The following is a 27,267-nucleotide window of genomic DNA, read 5'->3' as shown; positions in this document are numbered from 1 at the left end:
ATAGTAGGAAACCCCCTTTTTTTTGTTTTAGGCAGTAAAAGTAAAAAGAGTCAGATGTCAGATGCCACCATGAGGAGAGCTGTCAAACTGTGGCTTCAACCCAGGTAAACATTAGACATGATCATATTAAAATGTCTTCCTTACCTGTAAACAATTAAAACATGTTTAACATTCACCTAAAAATGTAATTTTACTAATTTTAACCCTGACCCTGATTTTTACTGACCCTTTTTACCTTAGCAAAAGGCTGCTTATTCTTCTTCTGAGCTTGGCAGTGATTTCACTGGGAATTTTAAAACTGCCTCTCTTTTACACGGACCCAAAGCCTGTTGAAGTGCCAGTAGACCCCATCTACCAAGAGGTACATCTTTTTTTTCATTTTACATCAGATTCAGGAAGTATCTACACCATTTCTGTGGTCCACCCAAATTAATGTAGCTTTGATGGGCTTAATCAAATCAAAAGCTTTTCAATTCAAAATGACGAATCTAAATGCATAAATTTGTAATGTATTTGTAATTTTTTTCTTTGGAGAATTTTGTGGTGTTGATTCTAGGATTTATTTATCCCCTAGCCTGTTTAAAACTAAAATATCTGACTTCCTGTTGGTCTAATGACTGTAAATCAGAAAGTTGTCCGGCTCGATGAGAACAATATATGTAGCGAGTTTGGTGACTGTAGGTAAAACTAATCTCCCCACTTTAGTCAAAAGGTGGCGCTATAGAGCCCCTTCTACACGCCCATTTCTAAGGCTTTGCCCATGTCTACTGGCAGACAACTCTGATGTGTGTGTCGAGTTTCATGCAATTAAATTATTTAGCATCCTAAGAGTCTCAAAAGCATCCGAAAAGATTACTGAACTTTGATGCCACTGCCATGTCAACAGTATTTAAGTTATTAAAGGGGTCATATAATGCCATTTTTGTACAAGCTAATATGATTCTTTAGGGTCTAAATTAAAAGTTTGTAATATACTTTAATTAAAAATTCTAATTAGTATTGTAAGAAAACACTCATTTTACCTGGTCAAAAACAGCTCTGTTTTCAGCATGTCGTTTAAGTGCATGTGTCTTTAAATAATAATGAGCTTTGCTCACCCCGCCCCTCTGTTCTGTGCGTACACCGTTTCTAACACAATAACCATAATGCGTTGTTCATTATAAACGTGGGATTATGAATTATATCGAGAACGTCGTACATAGAAAACATGCCGTAATGTACCCTGAGTGTAAAAATAGCCGCATTCATCGTGAAGCGTGCTAGCGATTTGCAAAGATGAATATAAATATTAATATAAAGGTTAATAAAACGTTACACTCACTTCTTCTGGAGGTGCAGCAGGAACACAAATAGTTGGTACCGATCCTTTTTTCAGGAGCAGCTTCTTAGCAAAACCAGATTTATACTGACCCTCGAGCAGTCTGGTGTGTGAAATGATTCGCTCAAACATGAAAGCATTGATGTTGATCGTGGGGAATATTCCCTTCAAAAACAAAACTCAGCCACTGCATCTTCAGCTGTACGGATTTAGGAACATCAAAATGACTGATGTGTTCCTTATTACACCCAAGAACAGAACACCACAATCGCTTAGACGCCATTCTGCTCATAGACACACTGTAAAAAAAATTCCTGTAGAATTTACAGGAATTTACTGGCAAAAAAGTTGCCAATAAAGTCCTGTAAAAATGTTGGTAATTGCTGTAAAATTGACAGTATGTTACTTTACAGTATGTTACTGTAAACACACCATGGAAGGTAACTCAAATAATTTCGGGAACCGATTGCTTCAAACAGTTTGAGTTCAAAATCTAGTATTTATACTGAAAGTACTATGAACTGACTTCATTTGAGTCCACTGAATATTAATATCTTTTTATATAAAACTGCAAACACCTAATGTGTAATAGAGAATTAATTAAATTTTAAAAGCATGATTTTAACTTAAGTCTTTGAAGTTCGTTTAGCGAACAATAGCACATATGTATGTGTTAAAGTACTTAGCAAGGAGATTGTCACTGCATCAGCAACTTCACAGTTACTGCTTTTAAATAAAGCAACTGGCAGCATAACATCAGTGTTTCTCTGCTCATCTTTGACTGAAGCACAGGCTCTACTCTCCAGCACAATGGTGACACACAAAACTAATTAATTACACTAAGAGATCTCTCCTATATCATCTTGTGCAAAAACACATAAAACACTTCAGTTTAATATTTACTCTCCTTATCAGTTATTGACTTTGCATAACTTTCTTCTATGAACTTTCACTAATATTTCAGTGAAATTAACTTCTTTTGTTTAATAAATCTGACTGTTCCATTTTACAGTATATTACTGTTTTTCCTTGATTTTACGGTAATCTACTGGCAGCTGGGTTGCCAGTAAATTGCTGTTTTTCTACAGTTTTATGCTGTAAATTAATTTACAGTTAATTAGTGTTAAAATACACTTCACTCTGTTTAGTTTTTTTGACACATTTAACCCTTTTAACTCCACTGCAAGTTTTGAATGAACACTTGTATGTCCACACTACAGAGTGTTGGAGTAACACTGAAGCAGTGTTGAAGTTAATGATATAATTCAGTGATTAATTAACTGATGATTGAGCATTAGTGATGAACACCTGCTGTTAACAAGCAGAATCACTGAATGACAGCGGAACAACAAGAAGATAAAAAAGAGAAACACAAGAACTACAACTAACTTCAGCCACAGAAAACATTAAATCTCTCAAGATTTCAGAAAAGGATGAATAAACACCTCCAAAAAAAAATTTGCATTACCAGCTTCACTTATTACTAACCAGATTTACTTTATTTATTTTTTCATACGTCTACAGAAATTCCTATTGAGAATTAACAGAGGTTTAGATGTTGTTTTGTTTCATTTGATGTTACCATTATGGAGATCAGTGTTTGCTTTAGTTGGGCTCTTGACCCTTGACTTTAACATTTGTTTATCTTTGGCTGCTGTAACTGTGTTAAGACACATTTGTTATGGCAAAAACAAAGCCAATAAAAATGAGATCAGGTGTTGCTGATTATGATGTCATTACATAATGTTTGGATCACCGACCTCATCCCTTGTCTAATCCATTATCAAAAATGTTTTTTTTAATACACCTTAGTCTAATCCCTTTTCAAAAATGTTTTTTTTTAATACACCTTAATTGTATGTTACTACACTGTGAAACTACAGCAAAATAGCAATCAGTTATGAAGGATTCTTTATACTCATCATTCACTAAAAAATGTTGAACTACGGCTTCAGTTACACACACACACAAATATCAAGAATCAGCCACTGAATCTCAACAATGGTGACAATCAACAAAAAAGATAACATAAAATCTGAACATCACAGAATACGCTACTAAAAGTCAACATAAAACCAACAGCAAAAATAAAAGCAAAAAGTACAAATTAAAGTAAATAACCAGACAATTCAGCTGCATACTTTATGGGAGTCATGGCTGAATTGTTTTGTACTATGCTGGTATGCATGAAACTTATGCTTGTCACCATTGTTGAGATTCATACGCCGATTCTTGATGTCTGTGTGTGTCTGGCTGATCTGATTTTCAAAATGTTCTTAATATAAACTTTTAAAAATATATATATATTTTCTGAATGGCAAATTCCTGGAAAAATCTCACACTGTAAAATCACAATAACACCTAAATTTAAAAATCTATAAAAACATTAGACAGTATATGAGATGAGAATTGGGCCACTATATGATGATTGAGACCATTAAAAAACAGCCTTTGTCATCTGATCATGTATTCTTTCAGCTTTTTTGCCATAGCAAATGTATTTTTAAGACACAGCTACCGCAGCAAAAGAAAAACTAATATTCAAAAGTCAAGGGTCAAGAGCCCAACTAAAGCAATCACTGATCACCATCATGGTAACATCAAATGAAAATAAAATCTAAACCTCTGCCACCTTTCAATAAGAGCTTCTGTAGACGTAAATAAAGTCAGTCTGGTTAGTAATAAGTGAAGCTGGTAATGCTGTTTGTTGTTTAATCCTCCTCTGCTAAGATCTTTTGCTAAGATTTAATTTATTTTATCTTGATTTAATCTTTTTTTCTGTTCCTCTTGTTCCTCTTTCCTTCAGTGATTCTGATTGTTAACAGCAGGTGTTCCTCAGTGTCTCAATTAACTTCGAATTAACTATGAAATGATTCACTCAGTCAAGTGGACTATATTAGTGAACTAATGTAGGTAATAGTGAATGAGGGTATAGGGTGTGATTTTAAACACAGTCTCTAAAGTGTCGACTTTGAGCGCTGTTAATTCACAGTATATTCCTGTAGGCTAGTTTCTCGAAAACGACAAATATCACCCAGAATGCATTTTTTTCGGTATATTACTGTTTTAATGGAAAACAGCATGTTACTGTAAAATTTGGCAAATTTTTTACAGTGGTACTGCTCCAGCATATCAACAATGACGCGCGGACTATGATGACAGACAGCTCGCTCACGAGCGGGGGCGGGTCTGTGTTGAAACGCTGCTGTCAATCAACAATCGTGGGAGGGGCGTCCGACCGTGTGACGTCACAAGGTCGAACGGCTTGATTTGAGACGGGAAAATATATAAGGAGATTTAAAAAAATAAAAAAAACACTGGATGGATTTTTATCATTTTATGATGGTTGTGTACAGGCACTGCCAACACACATTTCAGTACAATCAACTTGTAAAAGTGCATGTACCATTATATGACCCCTTTAAGAATCCTTACGTTGGTCTACATCTGCCATGTCTTGACATTAGTCTGACAAAGTTAGAAACAAATCGGGTAAAAATAAGGGACTCTTTCTGCTAGCAGTTGGTGGTACTATGATTTTTACACACCATAGTCACATCCATGTGATCAGTCTCCTTCAACAAACACACAGCTGAAGTTATAACACACTTCCTGTTTCCCTTTTCGTGCCTTAAAGTCGTTTCACGACTGGAGCCCCGTGTGTTGGAGGACCCCACGATAACCTTGGTTCCCTGGTGTTTGAGTTTATTATTATTATTTTTGTATTACTTTTATCTTTGATTAAACTGGATCCTGGATGCAGTGTGTAAATTTTAGCGGCATCTTGCGGTGAGCTTGCGAATTGCAACCAACAGAAGTTACGGTGGCCGACCGGAAGTGATGTCGTCGACTGAGACCGCAGAGAGTAGCCAGTAAAGCAATAAGGTTTCTTTACAAAGATAAATTAAGAAATTATAATTATTAAATTATTCAGTAAAATGGTGTTATTTCGAGTTTTATTTATTACTTGTTCATCATTGTGTCAGTGTTTTATTCGCTGACTTCAGCTAGCTTCTTTGCATGAAGAACAACATAGTGACGAAACGCGCTCTGTAGAGCAGTTTGTCCGTTTAGGGCTACTGTAGAAACATGGTGGCGCTAACTGGCAATTTCAATGTAAGGCCATTTACATTAGCTACAAAAGAAGATATTTTGAAGAATGTCAGTAACCAAACAGTTGATGGGCCCCATTGACTTCCATAGTAGGAAAAAAAATACTATGGAAATCAATGGTGTCCATCAACTATTTAGTTACCGACATTCTTCAAAATATCATCTTTTGTGTTCAGAAGAGGAAAGAAATTCATACAGGTTTGAAACAACTTGAGTGGTGGTGAGTAAATGATGAGAGAATTTTCATTTTGTAAGTGAACTATTCCTTTAAGGACTGTTTTTCACTTACAGCGCATCCATTCCTATGTCAAAGAGATACTGGCCAGAGAATGCAGACCTTCTTTTGCCCGACAGAGAATGAAAGCTGAACATTACAGCTCCACACCGGTGGTAGAGCCCTTTTTGGACAAGAACACTCAGTTAAATGAACAAATATTCCAGTATCCCCCACCGTTTGGTTTCATGAATATGAAGAACAAGCTTCAGGAAATCTTGAACCTCCTACCAGCCTCTTCTGAATCGAGACATGGAGTGCGAGATTGTCATCGATGTGTAGTGATTGGAAATGGAGGGATACTGAAAGGATTAGGACTTGGACCTCTTCTTAATCAGTTCGATATCATCATCAGGTGAGAGCCTGCTCCTATTCATTTGTGTGATTTTAGCTAAAGGACCTCTAGGGCTGGATGATATAGTTAAACTTTTGATAATGTTATAATAATAATGGTAATGTTATATATATATATATATATATATATATAATGTAATATGACTTAAGTTATATAACTAGCAAATACAATTTTTAAATTTGATATGAGAAGTGATATGTACATTTATTGCTTTATCGGCACTTTATTTTACAATGTAGTTGATACATAATGACCCATCCAAATGACCATAGTAAAACAGTAAATTATACATAATTACATAACTAACCCTCAGCCAAATCCCAATCCTACCTTAACCCTATAATAAGTACATGTTGTTACTCAATATTACTTAATACTTAAATATATAATTACACTGTAACAATGACACCTTCAAATAAAGTGTAACCACTTTATCATTTATAGGCGTACAATAAAGGCATGTTCCTGCCTCAAGCGTCTACGCCAATAGAGGAATGACGTATTTTTGTAGACAAAACCTTGAACCGAGTTAGCATTTTAGCTCTTCTGGTTCCGTCGTTGTTACGAACCTCCAGTGGAAAGTCCAGGGGAGGAGGTGGTTAGTGACAATAATAAAACCATTTCAGGTTGAAGGAACAAAGGAGACCGATTGATCAGTAAGTATGGCGTTTATTTACAACATTAATTAACCAAAAGGTACAACAGATACAACAAAGCCAACCTCAAAACAAAAAAACAACTACAACTACAAAACAACTACAAAAGGAAAACAAACACATTAGTATTTACCACCCTCTCTCCACCGAGAGAGTAAACCCCCAGCACAAGGGTCAGACTTGATACACACCATACTGCAGGAACGCCACAAACGCCACTGCAGTATCACCCAGCTCTGGTAGGCCGTATAGACGTCTGCTCTCCACACGCCTCAACATCAGTCTGCCTGTTCTCTTCCCTTTTTACAAGCTCCCACTCTCCTGCTGATTGCCAACAGGTGTGCACAGTAATTGATTGCCAACTGGAGACAGGTGTGCACACAGGACCTGCAGAGGACAGACAAGCAGCAGTACACCTGGCATACATACACACACGGCCTAATGCCGGTTTCACACCGCAAGCGTCAACGGCGCGTGAACAGCGCATATTTTTTTCGCCGTCCATGTTAATCATTGAGTGCATTCACACCGGGAGCAGGAGCAGCGCGTGAGCGTCAAGCAGGAGCGTCGCGTGAACAGCAGTGCAGCGGGGGTTTCGGCGCCGAGTCTATTTTTGCTGCGCCGCTTACGCTGAATTAAAGTGACAATGCATTGATCATGGCCAAAATACACCGGTTTTATCCAAAAAGTGCATTGATGATATCTATTGTGTTTTAAACAGTCAATCAAATGACCAACAGCAATTTAAAAAGAAAACAAATGTCCAAAAACAAACTTGTTGCCAGAACAATAAAAACAAAGATGAACCAAAAGATATATAAATGACATTTTTAATAAAATAAGCTTCTTGACAAGTCTTTTCTCTTAAATGTATTTGAAAACGAAATAAAGCAATGCCAACTTATCCATTATAGAGTACTCTGTCTGTACACACGCCGCGGTTCAGCCGCGCGTGACAAACACTGCCAGTGTGAAAGCAACATGCGCGTGTCCTGCTCCTGCTCACCATACGCACTGCTCCTGCGCTGCTTACGCTCTGCTAATGCATGCAGTGTGAAACCGGCGTGAGGGCCGTAACAGTCGTCCTTAGGTCAATGGCTGTGTTCAAAGTCGCCCCCTATACCCTCATTCACTATTCCCTACATTACTCTACTAATATAGTCCACTTGAAGGAGTGAATTCGGACACTGAGTGTCTTTTGCATAGTTTGTGCTTGCCGTTTAATAATCATTTGAAACTTAAGCCGCTTTTCCACCGACATTACCCGGAACAATTTGTCCCAGGAACTTTTTTCCCAGGAACTTTTTTTGCCCCAGACCGGTTGCTTTCTGCGTTTACACCGCAGTCTAAAGTACCGGGAAGGTAAACTGCGCGCAACTGCTCCTCCCAGTCTGCGACGGACAGTAATCAGTTTTGAGCGCCACATTTAAGTATGGAGGAGATTCAAACTGTGCTGCAGTTATGTATTGGTTTACTAACGAGGTAATTAACAAAACAAAATAGACGAGCACTGATACTAAAGCGTGTTCAGAAAGCTCGTATGCGTATAAAATTAGACAACGTATGTTATCAGTTATTGTGAGACGCCTGGGACGAACGCGCAAAAATTTCCTCTTTCGCAAATACGCTTAAAAAAAAGCCTGAACCCCGTCTATCAATCATAAATAGTGACAGACTTGTAAATAGTTGTTTGTTACTAACCTCAAAGCGCTATTTCAATCCTGTTATAGTAAATTTGTAACATGGTTTGGAGTGCCTTGCAATAGATGACAATGTGTAAACATAATGACTTAATAATAAAAGCTGTGGCAGAAAAGAGACGAGCACTGATAAAGCGTGTTCAGTAAGCTCATAATGCTAACGTTAGATATAAAATTTGTATGTTATCAGCTATTGCGGACATTGACCGTGAGATGGCTGGGACGAACGCGCAGAAAGTTTCCTCTTCCACAAATACCCTTAATAAAGCCTGAAACTCGTCGCCAGTCCACCAGTTTTTTTTAATTAAATTCCATATTTGCAGACAGACATCTCTTACTGCATGAAGCCACGACACGAACCGCAATAGATTTTTTAAAAAGGGAGGTTAAAAATAAATAAATGCTGCGTGGTGTCATCCAACCAAAATGCGGCGTGAACACAACCAATCAGCTTGTGTAGCGCACAAGTCCCACCCCTGAAAGTTCCTGAACTTTGAAAAAGTACTACCTCATGAGCAGGGACTATCGGAGGGGGAAAGGCGGCTTTAGCAAACTGGCAGTTCCAGTAGTGATGAAAAGATTATCTTGAACTCTGTCATGGAAACTAACATTTATAAACCTTAATTAAACAATTTAATGATCATTAAAAGGTGCCATCTTCTGGTGAGAAACAGAAATTCATCCTTATATAGAGAGTAGGGGGACAGCCATTTGTAGTGGTGTCCAAAACCATAGTGGGCATTATCGACTGCACTCATTCAATCCCATAATGCACCACAATAATGAGTGTACAACGAGTGTATGCTCAGCGGCTAGAGAATACCCATAATGCACTGTGAGGGTCACGCCGGATGAATCCCTGCGTCTGACCAGAAGGTGTCGCCTGCAGCTGAATCAATCATCCATACATTTTCCAAACTGCTGGTCTAATGTGGGTACAACATAATATCATACAGCTATAAATACCTGATTATTGAACAGTTTAATGCTAGTTTCCATGGCAGAGTAAGATAAATCTTTTCATCACTACTGGATCTGCCAGTTCGCTAAGCACAAACTATGCAAAAGTGGCAGCTCTTCCGGCGCACTCAGTGTCCGAATTCACTCACTTGTTTTCATTCACTCCTTCGAGTGAACTATATTAGTGGAGTAAAGTAGGGAATTGTGATTGAGGGTATAGGGGGCGATTTCGAACACTGCCCAGTTGTACAATCGTTATTGCAGTGCATTGTGGGATTGAATGAGTGTGCTCTAACGTCCACTATGGTTTTGGACACCACTACAATTGGCTGTCCCCTCAAAAAGTTACCCTGTTCAAGGGTATACAGGCGATTTCGGACACCGCCAAAGTTTTTTTTTTTGGGGGGTTTTCGGTTGAATGCTTGAAATAAAGTCTGTGGGGAATGCCTAAGAATTATAGTTACCTGACCGCAATCTAACCCCAGAACCCAAAGACTTGTGGTTTCCTGCTTGCTGCCTGGCGGGTCATGGAAAGTCGCGAGTCTATGAAACCAGTGGTGTAGTCTACGTCAGGGGTTCCCAAACTTTTCCATGACAAGGCCCCCCAAATACCACTAGGTTCTGGCCAAGGCCCCCCTTTTGCAGGATGTGTTATTGAACCCATCGACAATACTATGGCAAATTTAGAAATAAATAAATAAAACATCTAGGTGAACATCAGATTATGTGATGGTGTTTGATACCAGCCAATCAGAAAGATTATAGAGATGAACCTATTACAATTTTCAAGGCCAATTCCGATTTGTCATTGAGTTTGACCTGCCAATACAGATTTTGGCCGATTCTGATTTAATTTTTTCTAACCACTTTACAGCACACACAAATATTTATTTTCTATATATATATTTTTTATAAAACACCACTTTTATCCAAACTGATTAATAAAAACAAGTTTAAATGGGTACATTTTCTATAAATATTTTTGAGTCTTCATTTTCTTGAAGCCTACTGAAGTTCTTGTTAAAACACACTATACATGCAAATTATGTGCATTTTTGGTACTTTTTGTGTGAAATCATATTTATTTTGTCCATCAAAAGTGTGCTTTCACTTTAATTGAGCGTGAGCAGCGCAGCAAAAATAGACTCGGCGCCGGAACCCTCCGCTTCACTACTGCTCACAGCACGCGACGCTCCTGCTTGACGCTCACGCGCTGCTCCTGCTCGCGGTGTGAATGCACTCACTGGACATGCACGGCGAAAAAAATTCGCGCTACTCATGCGCCGCTCGCGGTCTGAAACGGCCGTAATTCACAAGGTTTCCTACATGTGCGTTCTGTGTGCACGTGTGATGCTGATGTTGCACGATGTTAATCATGCGGCGCCCGAGTGCATTTGAATCGGCATTATGTCAGACTGAAAATCACGTGAAAATCGGCCAATTCTGGTCACAAGCCGATCAATCAGTTAATCTCTAAAAGATTAGCATTAAAAGTATAATGTTCAGATGCTATGCAACAAATTATAAAAATGTTATTTTATAATAATACTCATATTAACAAATTTTTTTTCCAACTTGCTGCGGCGCCCCCTGGCGGCCCCCCAGCAGTTTGAAAACCCCTGGTCTACGTGATGCGCACGTATACGCCGTATACCCACTAGGAGAGGCCAAGGATTTCCGTATACCCCCTTAAAAAAGCGTGAGGATACGTAACAACTTCGTTTTGTCAGAACTTTCTCACTTTCATTCATAAATTCACCCCGTCTGTGTTTGCGAAGCGACACGGATCGAATCGCGGAATCGAGAACTTGCTGTATAAAGCAGAACGTCACGGAATTTGGCCATTTTTGAATGAATAAATCAAAAGTAGGGCTGTAGCCTACAATGAATCAAATCTCATCTGTGAATATTAAAGCTCAAAGAGACTGCAGTTGTTCTACGCGTCTCTGGGAATGAGCGCTCGATGTGTACTCCACTACTAGCCTACACACACACACACTGAAGTACGCGTGACGCTCGTGGTGTTTTCAGCGTTTCACTGTATTGAGACATGATGTGAACTTCATCGCAGAGCTGCTATGAGAGTCACTTCACGAGAATTTCACCATTTCATTTGATAAAACTATCGTCATTCATTCGTATCATATACAGACAGAAACTGTTACGACAACCTGTCAAAATAAAAGTTCGGTATAACTTGAAGAAATTCGCAAAAAATCCATCACAGTAACTCGAGATATTTTCACGTTTTATTCTATGATAGCCTTTAAAATACATCAGTAATACCCACTTGTGATTTTATTTTATTTTTTAAAATTGTATAAAGCTTTTGTCTTGCAAAAGGCAGTTGCTAGCAAGTGGCTAAATGGGACTATAGAGGTTGTTGGGGACATTAAAACTTGTTCTACAATGTCATGAATTTTGAAGCAGTTCTGTATATTTTTTTAAAACGTATGTTTCTAATACGTAAATAGACAAGGCAGTTTGAGTGTGCGTCAAGTTAATTTTGAAGAAACCACTTGCAAATAGTCTTGATCTGCACTGTCAGCGTCCTCGTTCATAATGCAACATGTTTGACCAGAAAGACAATGGCAGCAGTAATAAGGTGTCTGTTATGATGAGAGGGTAGATAAGGGTATTTAAAACAGCCTGCATCATCATTACCTGAGAGTCAAGTAACCTTTATTTATTTAGCGCTTTATACATACACAGAGCCGCCTTAACCTAATGTTAGGCCCCGGGGCTGAGAGGTTTTGTAGGCCCCCCATCCCCTCGATTTATAGTCTCATTTTAAAAAAGTGTAACATCTAGGTAATCTACTTCACAAAATGTATTAGTTTCTTTCGAGACCTACAACAGTGAGTTTTCCCTCTTTGAGCCAGAAAACACTATAATATTGTTATTAACATATCACTGAGCCCACTTGAGCATAAACGCAAGACACTTTATTTAACAACCACACACAGCAACTACATTTCAACTTTATGCAAATGAGAAGCGATTTTCGCGAGCGACAACCAATAGGAAAGAATCCTTTCAGTGGAGCTCAGCTCCCGTCACTGTCTCGAGTGCAGTGCAGGCAATACAGAAGAGCTCGAGGGTGATTTCACTGTTTTATATGTTTTGACTGTAACTAACCACAAACATGGATATAATAAAATGATGCATGGAAAAGAAACTGTCGACAGTCTCAGTGAGTTTCATTCATACATTTATAGTTCAAGTGTTGTAGTTTTATTATGCAAGTTTAGCACTGCTGCAGTTCATAGATGTGGCCAGACGAGCAGTCTACCAATAACATTAGATCGACAGCACTACCAACGCCCACAAGCGACTTCACAGTATAGAGACTAGCGACATACAGCGACAAAATCGCTGGCGGTGTGAACGGGCTTATGGGTCAACGTGGGTCACTCAATCAGCGGACACGTAACGTGCGATTAGAGTGATTGACAGAAAACCTGACAAGTTACAAAACAATATGACATTTTCAGCTCATCATGAAACCTGAACATGGGAGGCCCCTGAACTTGGGAGGCCCCTTGGCTTCAGCCCATGTAAGCCCGTGCATTAATGCGGCCTTGTACATACATATGGTTTCAAAGCGTTCAGCTGAAGTCATTTGAAGTGAGAGCTCACATACGGTCGGTGATACAGGTTATACTCTTAAAGGTGCAATAGGTGATCTGGAAAATTGTAACTTTAGCCTGCTAGCATTGAAAGTATTCGATCTCACCCTCCCTGCAAATATCTGTCCAAAGCCACATCTCCTCAAAAACACATGAACGCGCACAGAGCAGAAGTGAGAGGACCAGAGACAAACGTTATAGGATTACATCATGTGTCATTCACCGGTGAGAAAACTTTAGAGTACAGTGAGTAACGGTACTACAATAACCAACATAAACAACTGTTTGCCTGCCACTCTTGCTCTGTCTGCACAGCATACGTGAACGCGATAGGGAACACATTTCATTCGGTCCGAATGCGATGATTGAACAAACATTTTATGGTCCTACGCCTTTTATAGACTATATATTTATAAAAATACATTTAGACTAATTAACATAGTGATTGTTCTCAGGATATGACGAGACTTTCAACCAGCATAACAAAAATGTTTCTGTAGAGAATCACCAATTGCACCTTTAAAATTAAACTGGCTTGTGTTATTGTGTAGGGGCTGTTTCATAACGAAAATAACCCCATAGCACCATCTAGCGTCCAAGTTATTATATTGTTATTATATATTATAATACATAATAACTATTATATTGTTATAATATATTGTTTGCATTGTATAGAATCATGATAATATCGTATCGTTGTGCCTTTGGTGATTCCCACTCCTAGTAGCCACTGCAACGTGCATTATTTTGTATTACTTGTATTTCTCATAGTTTTCTCAATTCCTGTGTTCTAACCCATTTTAGGTCCTATTACTGAGTTTCGCACTTACCAAATGTTTGAATGTAAATATTTAAAAGAGCAGAGGAACTTTTTCTATGCAGACTGAACAATGCTCCTGTCCAAGATTTCAGTGCAGATGTTGGGAACCGCACCTCCATCAGGATGAGTTACCCTGAAAGCTGCCCTAAGGTTTGGGAAGACATGGATTCAGAGCTCAAATATGTGGCTGTGATCTATAAGTCTGTGGACTTCCACTGGCTTCGTGCGATGATCACCAAGACATCCATTGTGAGTACTTGTTTAGATTATTGCCTTTTAAAGTCTTGCTCAATACAGTCTGAACATCAAGTTTGAACTTTTCAGTCGCTGTGGGACTGGCTGTTTTTCTGGCAGAGTGTGCCAGTGAGAGTTCCAATCAAGGCCTCCCAGTTCCGTCTCCTGAATCCGGAGATTATTAGGGAGACGTCCTCGGATCTACTTCACTATCCCAATGCTAAAGAACGGCTCTGGGGCTGGGACCAGGTGAGTTCCTTTTCACTTGTTTTATTGGAGAAAAAAATTTGATATACTCTACCAGTCAAAAGATTTGAATCAGTAAGATTTTTTATGTTTATAAAATAAGTATTTTCTGCTCACCAAGGCTGCATTTATTTGATTACAAATACAACAACAACAAAAACAGTAATATTGTTAATTATTTTCACAATTTAAAATGACTGTTTTCTATTTTAATATATTTTAAAATGTAATTTATTCCTGTATTAAGCTGAATTTTCAGCATCATTACTCCAGTCTTCAGTGTCACATTCTACTATGCAGTAGAATAATCATTCTACTATGCAGATTTGATTCTCAAAAAACATTAATTATTATTATCAATGTTGAAAACAGTTGTGTAATTTTTTTTTTCAGGATTCTTTGATGAAAAGAAAGTTAAAAAGAACAGCATTTATTTGAAGTAGAATATTTTGTAACATTATAAATGTCTTTACTGTAACTTTTGATCAATTTATTTCATCCTTGATGAATAAAAGTATTGATTTATTTTATTTATTTCCCCCAAAAATAAAAGAATTTTTTTTTACTGACCCCAAACTTTTGAACTGTAGTGTTTAATGTTACAAAAGCTTTCTATTTCAGATAAATGCTTTTGAACTTTCTATTCATCAAAGAATACTGAAATAAAAATGTAAATAACTGTTTTCAACATTGATATAAAAGGGAAATGTTTCTTGAGCATCATATTAGAATGATTTCTTAAGAATCATGTGACACTGAAGACTGGAGTAATGATGCTGAAAATCCAGCTTTGATCACAGGAATAAATTACACTTTACCATATATTCATATAGCTAACAGCTGTTTTTATTTATAAAATAAATGCAGCCTTGGTGAGCAGAAGAGACTTCTTTTAAAAACATAAAAAATCTTACCGATCCAAAACTTTTGACTGGAAATGCATATGCATATATATATATATATATATATATATATATATATATATATATATATATATATATATATATATATATATATATATATATATATATATATATATATATATATGAAGAGTTCAGATGCAAAAGTCTTTAAGTGCCATCTGAAATTTTCTTCTAGAATGATCATTTTTATCAAGCTCGTATATTTAAGTTCAATAATTTCACTTAAATGGCAATGCTAATTACCTATTAATTGTCATTTAAGTGAAATTATTGAACTTAAATATACGAGCTTGATAAAAATGATCATTCTAGAAGAAAATTTCAGATGGCACTTAAAGACTTTTGCATCTGAACTCTTCATATATATACATATATATATATATATATATATATATATATATATATACTGTATATTAGGGGTGGAACGGTACACAGAAGTCACGGTTCGGTTCATACCTCGGTTCAGATATCACGGTTCGGTGCGAGTTCGGTACAATGGAGGGAAAAGCAAAACAAAAATGCAGAAGGCTTGTGCATGTCTCAGGCTGTACCACCAAAGGAAAATAAATTACTTAAGCCTTGTATTTTTTAAATAAGTTTTATTAATAAAGTAAAGGCATAGAACCAGTTTATTTGTAGTGCACTGACAATAGTTTTATATAATTAGTTTATTAATTAAATGAATAAAAAGACAAAAAGACCTTGAGATGTGTTTGGTAATTGTACCTGAATGAATTGAATATGTATTTCAGATTAATATATTTGTTTTCCTTAAAATTTTAATTAACAGTAACTTAAACACTTTGCAGTTTGAATGATGTCCTGTATAAACAAAATGACAGAGTATGTTTTCATTTTCCACTGTTCGATCGCGCCCGCGCCTCACACACGCACGCACGCACACACACACACACACACACACACGCACGCACGCACGCACACACACACACGCACACAAATATAAGTAAACACTTTGCGACTTTTCGATCGCGCCCGCGAATATATACACTCACCTAAAGGATTATTAGGAACACCTGTTCAATTTCTCATTAATGCAATGATCTAATCAACCAATCACATGGCAGTTGCTTCAATGCATTTAGGGGTGCGGTCCTGGTCAAGACAATCTCCTGAACTCCAAACTGAATGTCACAATGGGAAAGAAAGGTGATTTAAGCAATTTTGAGCATGGCATGGTTGTTGGTGCCAGACGGGCCGGTCTGAGTATTTCACAATCTGCTCAGTTACTGGGATTTTCACGCACAACCATTTCTAGGGTTTACAAAGAATGGTGTGAAAAGGGAAAAACATCCAGTATGCAGCAGTCCTGTGGGCGAAAATGCCTTGTTGATGCTAGAGGTCAGAGGAGAATGGGCCGACTGATTCAAGCTGATAGAAGAGCAAATTTGACAAATAACCACTCGTTACAACCGAGGTATGCAGCAAAGCCTTGAGGCGGATGGGCTACAACAGCAGAAGACCCCACCGGGTACCACTCATCTCCACTACAAATAGGAAAAAGAGGCTACAATTTGCACAAGCTCACCAAAATTGGACAGTTGAAGACTGGAAAAATGTTGCCTGGTCTGATGAGTCTCGATTTCTGTTGAGACATTCAGATGGTAGAGTCAGAATTTGGCGTAAACAGAATGAGAACATGGATCCATCATGCCTTGTTACCACTGTGCAGGCTGGTGGTGGTGGTGTAATGGTGTGGGGGATGTTTTCTTGGCACACTTTTGGCCCCTCAGTGCCAATTGGGCATCGTTTAAATGCCACGGCCTACCTGAGCATTGTTTCATTCTGACCATGTGCATCCCTTTATGACCACCATGTACCCATCCTCTGATGGCTACTTCCAGCAGGATAATGCACCATGTCACAAAGCTCGAATCATTTCAAATTGGTTTCTTGAACATGACAATGAGTTCACTGTACTAAAATGGCCCCCACAGTCACCAGATCTCAACCCAATAGAGCATATTTGGGATGTGGTGGAACGGGAGCTTCGTGCCCTGGATGTGCATCCCACAAATCTCCATCAACTGCAAGATGCTATCCTATCAATATGGGCCAACATTTCTAAAGAATGCTTTCAGCACCTTGTTGAATCAATGCCACGTAGAATTAAGGCAGTTCTGAAGGCGAAAGGGGGTCAAACACAGTATTAGTATGGTGTTCCTAATAATCCTTTAGGTGAGTGTATATTCCAGCATTGCAATCTTTACATCGCAGCCTGCTTCAGAGCTAAGGCGGGGCTACAGATTAGGTGTCCCTAAAGAATCTGCGTATCTAACAGTAGTTCCGCATTACATTAATTAATTTGCACACAAGTTTTATTTATTTTTATACCGTGTATTGTCCGTGTAAATTTAAGCACCAAACCGTGACACCCGTACCGTTTCGGTTCAATACGAATACATGTACCGTTCCACCCCTAATATATATATATATATATGAAGAGTTCAGATGCAAAAGCCTCTAAATGCCATCTGAAATTTTCTTCTAGAATGATCATTTTTATCAAGCTTGTATGTTTAAGTTCAGTGATTTCACTTAAATGACAATTAATAGGTAATCTTCATTGCCATTTAAGTGAAATTATTGAATTTAAATATACGAGCTTGATAAAAATGATCATTATATAAGAAAATTTCAGATGGCATTTAGAGGCTTTTGCATCTGAACTCTTCATATATATATATATATATATATATATATATATATATATATATATATATAAAATTAAAACAATATATTTTATTTTATTTATTTAATTTTTTCCTGTTCCCTCTCTAGAATGTCCCTACTTTAGGAGTCTCTGCTCTCAACCTGGCAACGTATTTATGCGATGAGGTGAGCTTAGCAGGCTTTGGCTATAATCTCAGCCAGAAAGAGTTTCCTCTTCATTACTATGATGACAGACTCATGACATCCATGTTAAAGGAAGCCATGCACAATGTACAGACCGAGACTGTTTTTCTTAAACGTCTGGTAATTTCAGGCATTATTACTGACCTCACAGGTGGGATACACTGCAGCTTCTGTTCAAGCTAAATGTTTTCTCTACCACCAAACACCTTTGTGGGCCAAGCTTTTACAGCAGCGCATGCGTGTAAGAATGCATGCAAGTGGAGGAATAACTTGTAAACTCTTATCAATGGAAAAAAACTACTAATGAAGTACTGCTGAGTGTTTTAGGAACCTTAAAACTGTGAGACTGTTTTAGGTGAAACTTTTAATTAAAATTTTTAGTCTTTTGTTTTAAAAAAGATGCATTGCCAAAATACAACACTTTGTTGTTAATTTTAAGCAGTTTGTTGTTGTTGTTTATTTATTAATTTTTATTTTTATTTTGTCTGATTATGTTTAAAATTTGTCATTTACAATAGGCCTACATTTGTGTACATCTTTATGCATATAATAATGTGTTACTGCATTAACTGTACTCTTCCAACAGATGGAGCAGTTGTAAAAAAAAGAATACACATAACAGCAAAGTAAATGTCTAGCCTAGTAAAGAGAAACTACATTCATCTTTGCTATATACTTCATGTGAGGTCACAAAAAGTCACCAGACTCTCAAGTGAGAAATATTGATTTCTGAAATTTCTTGATTGCTGAAATCTTGTTTCTAATGTACTACTAGTTTTAGTTTTTTTTCTGTCTCCTGCCACTATTTTAAGGAACTGAAATGAGCTGAAAGAAAAGCTCTAAGGACTGCATTAGTTGGCATGCATGGTTTTTAGTCTTCCTGCAAGTATTGGTCTTTTATTGGTATTATAATAATAGTAATATTAAACACACACACAATCATTTATATGTGACTTTTTCTTTGACATGAATGAATTAGGCATTTATATAGCGCTTTTCATATGTACTACTGTACACCTAGCCTGGTAATACCAAACTCTGCTACTTCGCTTTGCTTCGTAGACGGAGTCTGGAAGGGCATAATAGAAAAGCGTTTTCTTTCTCGCGGGGGGGCGCTTGTCTGAAGTTTAAAATCATTGGTTACCTGTAAGCCAATCACATAACGTTTGGTTATGACGTGTGTTATGCGCTGGCTCAGCCACATTGAACTTCCACTGTAAACACATGTATGATGCGAAAACAAAACCATTGAGCGAAATACCGGAGTGAACATGGCTGTGAACGACTTTTGCAGATTATGTGAAGTAAATCTACGTATCCACGGTACAATCGGCTGTTTTGAGGCCGGAGGAAAACTGGGAGATAGGTCGCTATCTCAGACTGAGTACAGAAGCGAACTGAAATTGAGCGGAAGTACGAAGTCTGACGTAGTCAGGCTACTGTACACCCAAAGCACTTTACAATCATGTCGGGGAATCTCTCCTCAACCACCACCAGTGTTCAGCTTGGATGATGCGACGGCATCCACAGTACAGCGCGCTCACCACACACCAGCTATAGGTGGAGAGAGGAGAGAGAGTGATAGAGCCAATTTAATGGATGGGGATTATTAGGAGGCCTTGATTGGCAAGGGCCATTGGAGGGAATGTGGCCAGGACACCGGGGTTACACCCCTACTCTTTACGAGAGGTGTCATGGGAGTTTTAATGACCACAGAGAGTCAGGACCTCGGTTCAACGTCTCATCCAAAGGACGGTGAGATCTTTCTCTCAAACTACAGTGAAAATAATAGTGTCTAAGACTTTTGCACAGTACTGTATATATAGAGTGACTTTCTATATATCAAGTCAAAATCCATATTAAGACACAAGACACATTGTTAGTTCTTCTCTCATGTTGCTTGTAATGATTGATATGAATTATGTCTTCTTTTTCATGCTGTATACATAAATGATTGCAATAAATATAAAATAAAATAAAGAAATATTTTGATTTATTCATTTGTATTGTAGGTAGTTACAGGTAGCCTGTGGGGGAAGACAAAAGGGTATGATGTTGGTCACCAAGCGTGCCACTGTGCATTTTGGATAATCTGTTGAGGCATAATCCACTGTTGTGAGACATCAAATACTGTTTCTGGGTCTGTTTCAAGAGAGAATACTCTCCTAACAGCAGTTTATGAGCATTGTATTTATAGCTCATATTTAAGCTAAGCTTTTAAAAACGACTGAGATTTGGGTATAAAGATAAATGTTTCCGTAGTACTACAGCTCACCACAAGCATATTTCTCCAATATGCCATCAGAAGGTTTCATTTTGATGCATCTGTTTATTTCCTTGCCTAGACAGCAACTTTTGCAAGTAGGTTATCTCCCTCTCATAGAAAATGGCTAGCGATAATGACCATATTCTTTTTCACCATTTAAATCATTTGTTTGTTGAAAACTGGTTTTAACAACATGGCCAGCTCACACCCTAACCGGGATGGGAAAAATCCTGAAGCTCAGTATGTGTATGTGCCTGCATGACTGGGTTCAGTGATCTTGCGTATATAGAAAAAGAGGGGGCCAAGCATTGACCCCTGAGCTACCCCAGCTGATGCGAGTTACACACCGCAGCTGATGCGAGTTACACACCCTTTAGGACGGGCTCAATCCCAAGTTTAGCATGAGGATGGACGTCTCATAATGCAGCTCTCACCAAATGCTGGAGACAGATTTGGAAATGTCGCACTTTTTAGAAACTGTGTGGTAACAGTATGAAGTAAAACAAGTATCTGAGATTTTGTTAACGTGTTGGTCTTACTATGAAAGGCATTTATAATAAAATGATTACAAATTATTTTTAAACTTTAAGTTGGAATGTGAATCATATAATGAAACTAAAACGGCTGTTTTTGTTATAATTATGTACTTGGATGTTTAGAGAGGTAAATCTGCAAAGCATGAGACTTTGAGGGGGGAAAACACATTTTGTCAAATTGTTCTGTAATCTTCAAAAGTCATTGACGGTTTCAGTAACATTTAGATCTATGCTCGTATGAGAAGACCTATACTACAGTCTCTTAATGTTGTCAGTTGAATGAAAGAAGTGACATTTTCGAACAATGTGGAATTTTGACATGGTGGACAGAAGCATTGAGAGAGGAAAGAAAGTATCTATTTACGTGAACTCTGAATAGGGAAAGCATACAACAAAGTTGCTTAAATTATGAAAAACTGAAACTTATGAAAACATTTTTTTAAACCTGCTGCTTAAAATCATGTCTTTCTCTCTCTTTTTTCGCAGTTTCAACTGATGTGATTATAGATGCCTTGAAATAAAAGTGGCTCTATATTTTACCTCTCATTTTTCCTTGTAAATGAGACAGCATCAATAATATTCTGACCCCGCTTCCCCATGTTATTTCCAATCATTTTAACAGTCATTTCTGATATTTAATTTCCACTAAAAGATCAATTTAAAAGTCAATAAAACTTAGCGAACAAGAACATTATAATAAAAGTGACTAGTAGGTTTGGTCTTGACAGACTAGATTTGCTTATGCAGTTGCTGAACAAGTAAAAAGACTTGCTACTGCTAATATGCACATACATGTTGCTGTGACTGATGAAAAAAGACATGCGTACGTTCCCCCTGAAGCAGATCTAGACAGGTGGTGCTGGGGAGGAAGGTGCCAGAGAGAAAACTCATAACACACTGCAGTGAGCAGCAAATGACTCGGGCAAGACTATGCTGACCTGTAGAGTTTCATGACTGAAATCAATCATCATGTGACCTGTCCAAAAAGATGACCTTGGGCTGTCTACAATATTAAAAAAAGCTTGGTTAACAAAGTGTTAGTACTAGTTAAAATACTTATTTCATTGATCAAATACTATTGATAATATTGATACATTGATCAAATACTAATCAATCAACAACCATTTTTTAATACTATTTTATTTTCTCATTGGTGGAACAGAAAGTGTAAAACTTTAATTCATAGCAAATACATACAATTAAATACATTATATACACTGCCTGGTCAAAAAAAAAAAGTAACCTTCTGAATTTAAATAAGTAAAAGTAAATACTTATGAGTCTATGATTGGATCATTATTGCAGTGATTAATGTGTTTCTGGCATGTTTTATATATATAAAAACACATAATACTGACTTTGGCATAACTAAAACATTCATTAAGTTTTGATGATGCAGAAGTTAAGAGTTTGTAACCGTCTGATATAGGAATCCTACACAGGTCACTATGTTCAGATCTGATTCCTCTTGTTGTTTTGTTTGATGTTTTTGGCGGGTCACCAACAATTGCTTATTGCTGCCTCCAAAGAAGAACTTCTTCAGTAATGAAGATGAATTCTTGTACAACATAGTTGAGTATTTTAACAGTAAATGAATTTATGAAATACATACTAACATAAGCAACTTGCTGACAAAGCCACAGCTCAGAACATTTTATAAAGTATATGCTCCTGTTACAAGAATGTTAATGTTAATCCAAATCAAGTGGAGGACAGGAGATGAGTGTTCAAATAATTCTGTGCCATTTTCATTTATATCAGTGTTTATAATGTAATTGGTCAAATGAAAAATAATTAAATGGGATTAAAAGAAAAAGAAAATGTGTGCTTTCTTGATCTAGCACATGGCAGGACATTTTTGACAGAATATGCACTGGAACTTGTAACTACGCTCTTAAAAATAAAGGTTCTTTATTGGCACTGATGGTTCCATGAAGAACCTTTCCATTCCACAAAAGATTCTTTATAGTGGAAAAGGGTAGTTTAGATTATTTAAACTTTCCACAACGAAAAAGAATATATATATATATATATATATATATATATATATATATATATATATATATATATATATATATATATATATACACACACAACCTTTATTTTAAGTGTATTTGTTCAACTGTATAAGAACACTGCAAAACAAACTAAAAAAAATTTTTTTTCAATCTGTAACTGCTCAAACAATGGAAGATGAAACTGATTTCACGTCATCTTTTTGAAAAATGCTTGTGCTGTGCAAAAGTTATAGAATTGCATATTTAGAACCTAGACAGGGATTGTGTTTTTGACACTTAGCTGTATAAAGTCAATAGTGCAGTGTAAACCTTTACACTTTCATTACATTACATGTTTTTTTTTTTTTTTTTTTTTTCACATGGGGAAAGTGTCTTCATGTTAATGGATTGGGTTCCTTCTTTCTCCAAATTCACAGAAGAAATTCTTCATTTTATTCCTGTGAACAAAAACAAAACAAAAATACAAAAAGTTAGTTGTCAAAAATAGTAAGAGAGGACAATATTCTGACTAGATATAATTGTTTTTAAATGTACTTTTTGAAAAATGTTGCAGAATTGCAACACTCATGCACATTTCCATGTTCACTTTTCATCGCTGTGCTTTGCCAAAACATTTTTCCCCTCAGACTCACTGGCTCTACTTGACAAAGGGATTTCTTTCTTGGACGGTGCCCCTCCTCCAAACCCTCCTCCTGTTTCCCCCTCGCCTCTGTAACAGCTGCTCTTTGGAGCCGTATCCTAAGAGAGTGATGATCGGTGCTTTTTTATTTCAAAGTGTTTTTTTGGAACAGATGGCCAAGGGAGAACTGGGGAGTCAGCCAAGACCGCGCTGGGGAATGTGCCAATTCCTGTAGTGAGCGAGTTCTCTGGGCTCCAGCTCGCGTGCCTTCCCTCTGCCCTCTGCCCTGAGTGGCGCCAGCAGGACTTCCCAACTAGTGTTGCGAACATCTGGTGTCTGGCTCTGACGGGGGGAGGGGGAGGCGCACTCAACCAGCTTCCTTTTCAGTGTGCTTTGCTGAAGGAACGTATTAGCTCACATAGGGATGGAGGGTTGCTTTCCTTCACACATAATCTGTTGGGCTTCTGAAGACCCTTCATGCCTAAATTAAGCGCAACCTATAACGATTAGCATCACCACTGATTCGATTTCTCACAGCTGCTCATTTGTTCGTGATAAATGTCATAAAAAAGTTGCATTCTTTCCTTACGAGAGGATCGTGTCAAATATATGGTTAACTGCACAAACCATGAGCACAACGACCATCATTACAGAGGGAACGCACATGTCGATATAGGATAACACTGCAGATGACTGTGTCATAAAACTCCCTGCAAAAACACATCAATCACTCCATTTATTCACCCGGGATGCTTTCTCAGCGCTGGCGGGACACCCAGTCCTGCCTCTGACAAAAGTTGATGATAATTTAATTTAATGGGATCATTATTAAGCGAGGGGAGAATTCTCTCTAATTGGTATGTATACACAAACACATGTTCTCCCTTGTTTACTATTATCTTTATTTTGATAATATGTCTAAGAATACAGAATGCAGTTCTGAATCCTTCTGTTAAGCAGTCTATAATTATTCACAGTTTGCTGGGCAAATGTCATGGTTCACATGAGAGCAGCATGCCTTTCTTAAAGGCATGGGTTTGTTTTCTTTTCCAAAATAATATAATACAAATGCTTGCGCTATATGACCGTTAAATGTTAAAGAGCAAATCAAAGGTGGGAAATGAGGTTTGTCACCTGGTTTTATCATGTAAGAGCTCTATAGAGTAGCCCTTCACGAGACACTGGAAAACTTCTTCCCTACTGACTATTTACCTTCCTTTTCTTGGAGCGACCCTCGGCCTGCAGAGTTCTAGTGCACTGCTCCACACACTCTCTGAAGCTCACGTTGCGGTGGTCTGGCGAATAGTCCAGGTCGGCAAGCTGAGCAAGGGACAGTATGTAGTTGCAAGCTATTCTTAATATAGCCAGCTTGGAAAGCTTCTGCCCATAAGAGTAGCAGGGTACCTGTAAAAGTAGATTAAAGTGTCGTCAAGTGAATATAAAAATCAATAACTTTTTAGGACACAAGGCCAAAAAAGTCTACTTAATCCATTAGTAATTCATCAAAAGTCTTATTCACAAGAACAAATTAGATTGTTAGCAGCAATATTTCTACACTTTTAATGTTTAAACCGTTATTTATTTGATCATGGCTTCTCAATCTTCTCAAGTAGTTAAACTTGAAAAAAAACAGTATATTCATTGATGATCTGACTCCATCACTCTTAGTTTTTTCATAGTTTAGACTTTGGTTTGTGCTGATAGGATAATTCACAATTATGTAACATCAAAACTGAAAAATGAAAATTACTGTTTACTAGGGGCAATAGGAAAAAAATTCTTTTGTTGAAAAATCGTCTTGTGAAATAAAGTTTCTTTACAGCTAAACACATTTGCATTCTTTTTTATTTTTATTTTGTTTTTATTCGCAAACTTTAGATATTATTGACCTCTACACTTCTAGCAACAGAAGTCTCAGTAAAAGCAGAGCCTTGTGTATTCTGTGGCAGTTCATCCAGCACTGAAGAAATGCTGCCTGTGGGATTTTACCTGCTTTCTGAGCGCCTCAAAGGCTGCACTGATGGTGTGCACGCGCGTCCTCTCGCGCGCGTTCGCCAGTAGTCTTCGCGTCTGCTGAATGGCTTTGATCTCCGTGACGACGCCCGACGGCTCTCCAGCGCGTCTCCTAGGAGACTCCGCGCGCTCGCTTCTGCCGCTGGCGTCAGGCGCCAGCGAGGCTGAGCGCGGAGAAAACACAACACGCTCCAAGGGAAAAACCTGTGAACCGCTCAAAGCCGAAACATGCGAGTTTGTTTGAGCAATTTTGTTATTGACAGTCTTCTCGGAGATGGATCTTAGCTTCGAGTCAGGTATCTCTCCAGAAATCACGGTGTTAATCCTCATATCTATGGCAGTATTTAAAATTTCGTTTCCGACAGTCGCCGCGTCGATTTCCGAAGCGTGCGTCTCTTTTGGACAAGCGTCTCCCAGTGTCTCTGGCATTAGATGCGAGTTCTTATACAGTTTGAAGTAAGGCAAATGATCTTCACTGACACGCTTAATTGGATCTCGTGATTTCCGTTTAAATTTCTTGTCTCCTGATACCGTGTTTAGGATCTTGCAATGACCGTTTAGATGTGGATTCTTCATATCGGATGTCCACCCTGACTAAAAGTCCAATAAAAAAAAAAAATGAAAGGAAGACAAATGTTGTTGAGAGGTGATACACAAAGCACGCTGTAAGTGTCAAACCAGCGCTCTGTCAGCTGCAGTCAAGTCTTCTAGGACGAGCATGTCTGCTTCGCTTGTTTAAAACTCCATGTCAGTGTATTTTTGAGGTGACGTGCTTCTCCTGTGGTGTCGAAGAGTCCCGTGAAGTCAGGCAGACATTGCCAGGACATTTTTGTGAATGTGCTCGACAGTTCATCTGTGTTTATTCAGCCTCAGTTAACACAGAAGCCCCTGTTGGTGAGATAAGTCAGCGCCGAGAGACCGCCCAAAATAAACCCTCAAGAGGACCTGACACATTACCAATGAAAGCATTCTCTCGACAGTTTTTCAAATGATAGTATCATAATAATAATAATATCATATTAATTACGATCTTGTCGCACTTAATAGGCTACAATCAGCCTTTGTTAAAACGTATGTGAGGTTTGATGGCAGTAATGCATAGCCTAATAAACTTCTTTAAAAAAAAAAATATTATAACCTTCGGGAGCATGTTGTCGCAAAATCTACATCTCAGTAGCTACAAAGTTTTTTTCACAGAGTTTAAAACTGTTTACAATATAAAACTTAATTATATTGTTTACAATATTAAAACTGTAAAAAAAAAAATATTTAAAAATGTGTTGACCTAGTCTTATTTTTATTTATAATAATATATTTCTGTTAGGTTAGGCAAGGTTATTAGGGGTATTCTTTTTTTAGACAGTCAGACCCTCAACAAATAAATAAAACAAACAAATATACATTACTCACAAGTGCAATGTGCATACTTTGAACACATATTTTAAATCATGTCTAATTGTTAACAAAATAAAGAATATTCAGAGTTCTTCATTTGTGGAGAGACCAGCTAAAATCAGATTTCATGTGTAGCTTTGGTTTGCAGTAGTTTGTTATGAGTGTTTTGTTCCTCTATCCACAAATCTTAAGATGGCTTATAGGCATCATCATCCTTGCTTTGCAACGAACACTTCAAGCCTCTTTTCTGAGCTCCTGTTGCAAAAACTATTGATACCATTGAGTATCCACCTTCTTGCTTAAAAACATGGCTGAGAT

The 27,267-nt window shown here is 37.6% G+C and overlaps 2 protein-coding genes across 2 annotated transcripts; one reads left to right on the top strand and one right to left on the bottom strand.

Moving 5' to 3' along the window:
* On the top strand, positions 1 to 20,086 carry st3gal5 (ST3 beta-galactoside alpha-2,3-sialyltransferase 5). Its single transcript, XM_082178398.1, has 6 exons — positions 1 to 104; positions 241 to 361; positions 5,723 to 6,060; positions 13,888 to 14,074; positions 14,150 to 14,308; positions 18,028 to 20,086. The coding sequence occupies exons 1-6, from the start codon at positions 55 to 57 to the stop codon at positions 18,283 to 18,285; spliced, it is 1,113 nt and encodes a 370-aa protein (XP_082034524.1). The 5' UTR covers positions 1 to 54; the 3' UTR covers positions 18,286 to 20,086.
* On the bottom strand, positions 18,570 to 26,446 carry atoh8 (atonal bHLH transcription factor 8). The gene is made up of 3 exons (XM_082178444.1): positions 25,531 to 26,446; positions 24,754 to 24,945; positions 18,570 to 23,359 (listed from the first exon to the last, which is right to left on the bottom strand). Exons 1-3 carry the CDS (start codon positions 26,128 to 26,130, stop codon positions 23,354 to 23,356), a joined length of 798 nt encoding a protein of 265 aa, XP_082034570.1. The 5' UTR covers positions 26,131 to 26,446; the 3' UTR covers positions 18,570 to 23,353.
* Between the last annotated feature and the right edge of the window lie 821 nt (positions 26,447 to 27,267).

This window comes from Leuciscus leuciscus, assembly GCF_965113295.1.
Source record: "Leuciscus leuciscus genome assembly, chromosome: 8".
NCBI classification, from domain to species: Eukaryota; Metazoa; Chordata; class Actinopteri; order Cypriniformes; family Leuciscidae; genus Leuciscus; species Leuciscus leuciscus.
This window is presented reverse-complemented; position numbering and strand designations above follow the sequence as displayed.

Excerpts from the sequence above, each read along its gene's own strand:
- st3gal5 (XM_082178398.1), top strand. The coding sequence starts at position 55 with ATGTCAGATGCCACCATGAGGAGAGCTGTCAAACTGTGGCTTCAACCC. Across the intron at positions 362-5,722 it reads TAGACCCCATCTACCAAGAG|CGCATCCATTCCTATGTCAA; the intron begins GTACATCTTTTT and ends TTTCACTTACAG. Across the intron at positions 14,075-14,149 it reads TGATCACCAAGACATCCATT|TCGCTGTGGGACTGGCTGTT; the intron begins GTGAGTACTTGT and ends TGAACTTTTCAG.
- atoh8 (XM_082178444.1), bottom strand. The coding sequence starts at position 26,130 with ATGAAGAATCCACATCTAAACGGTCATTGCAAGATCCTAAACACGGTA. Across the intron at positions 24,946-25,530 it reads TTGAGGCGCTCAGAAAGCAG|GTACCCTGCTACTCTTATGG; the intron begins GTAAAATCCCAC and ends CTACTTTTACAG.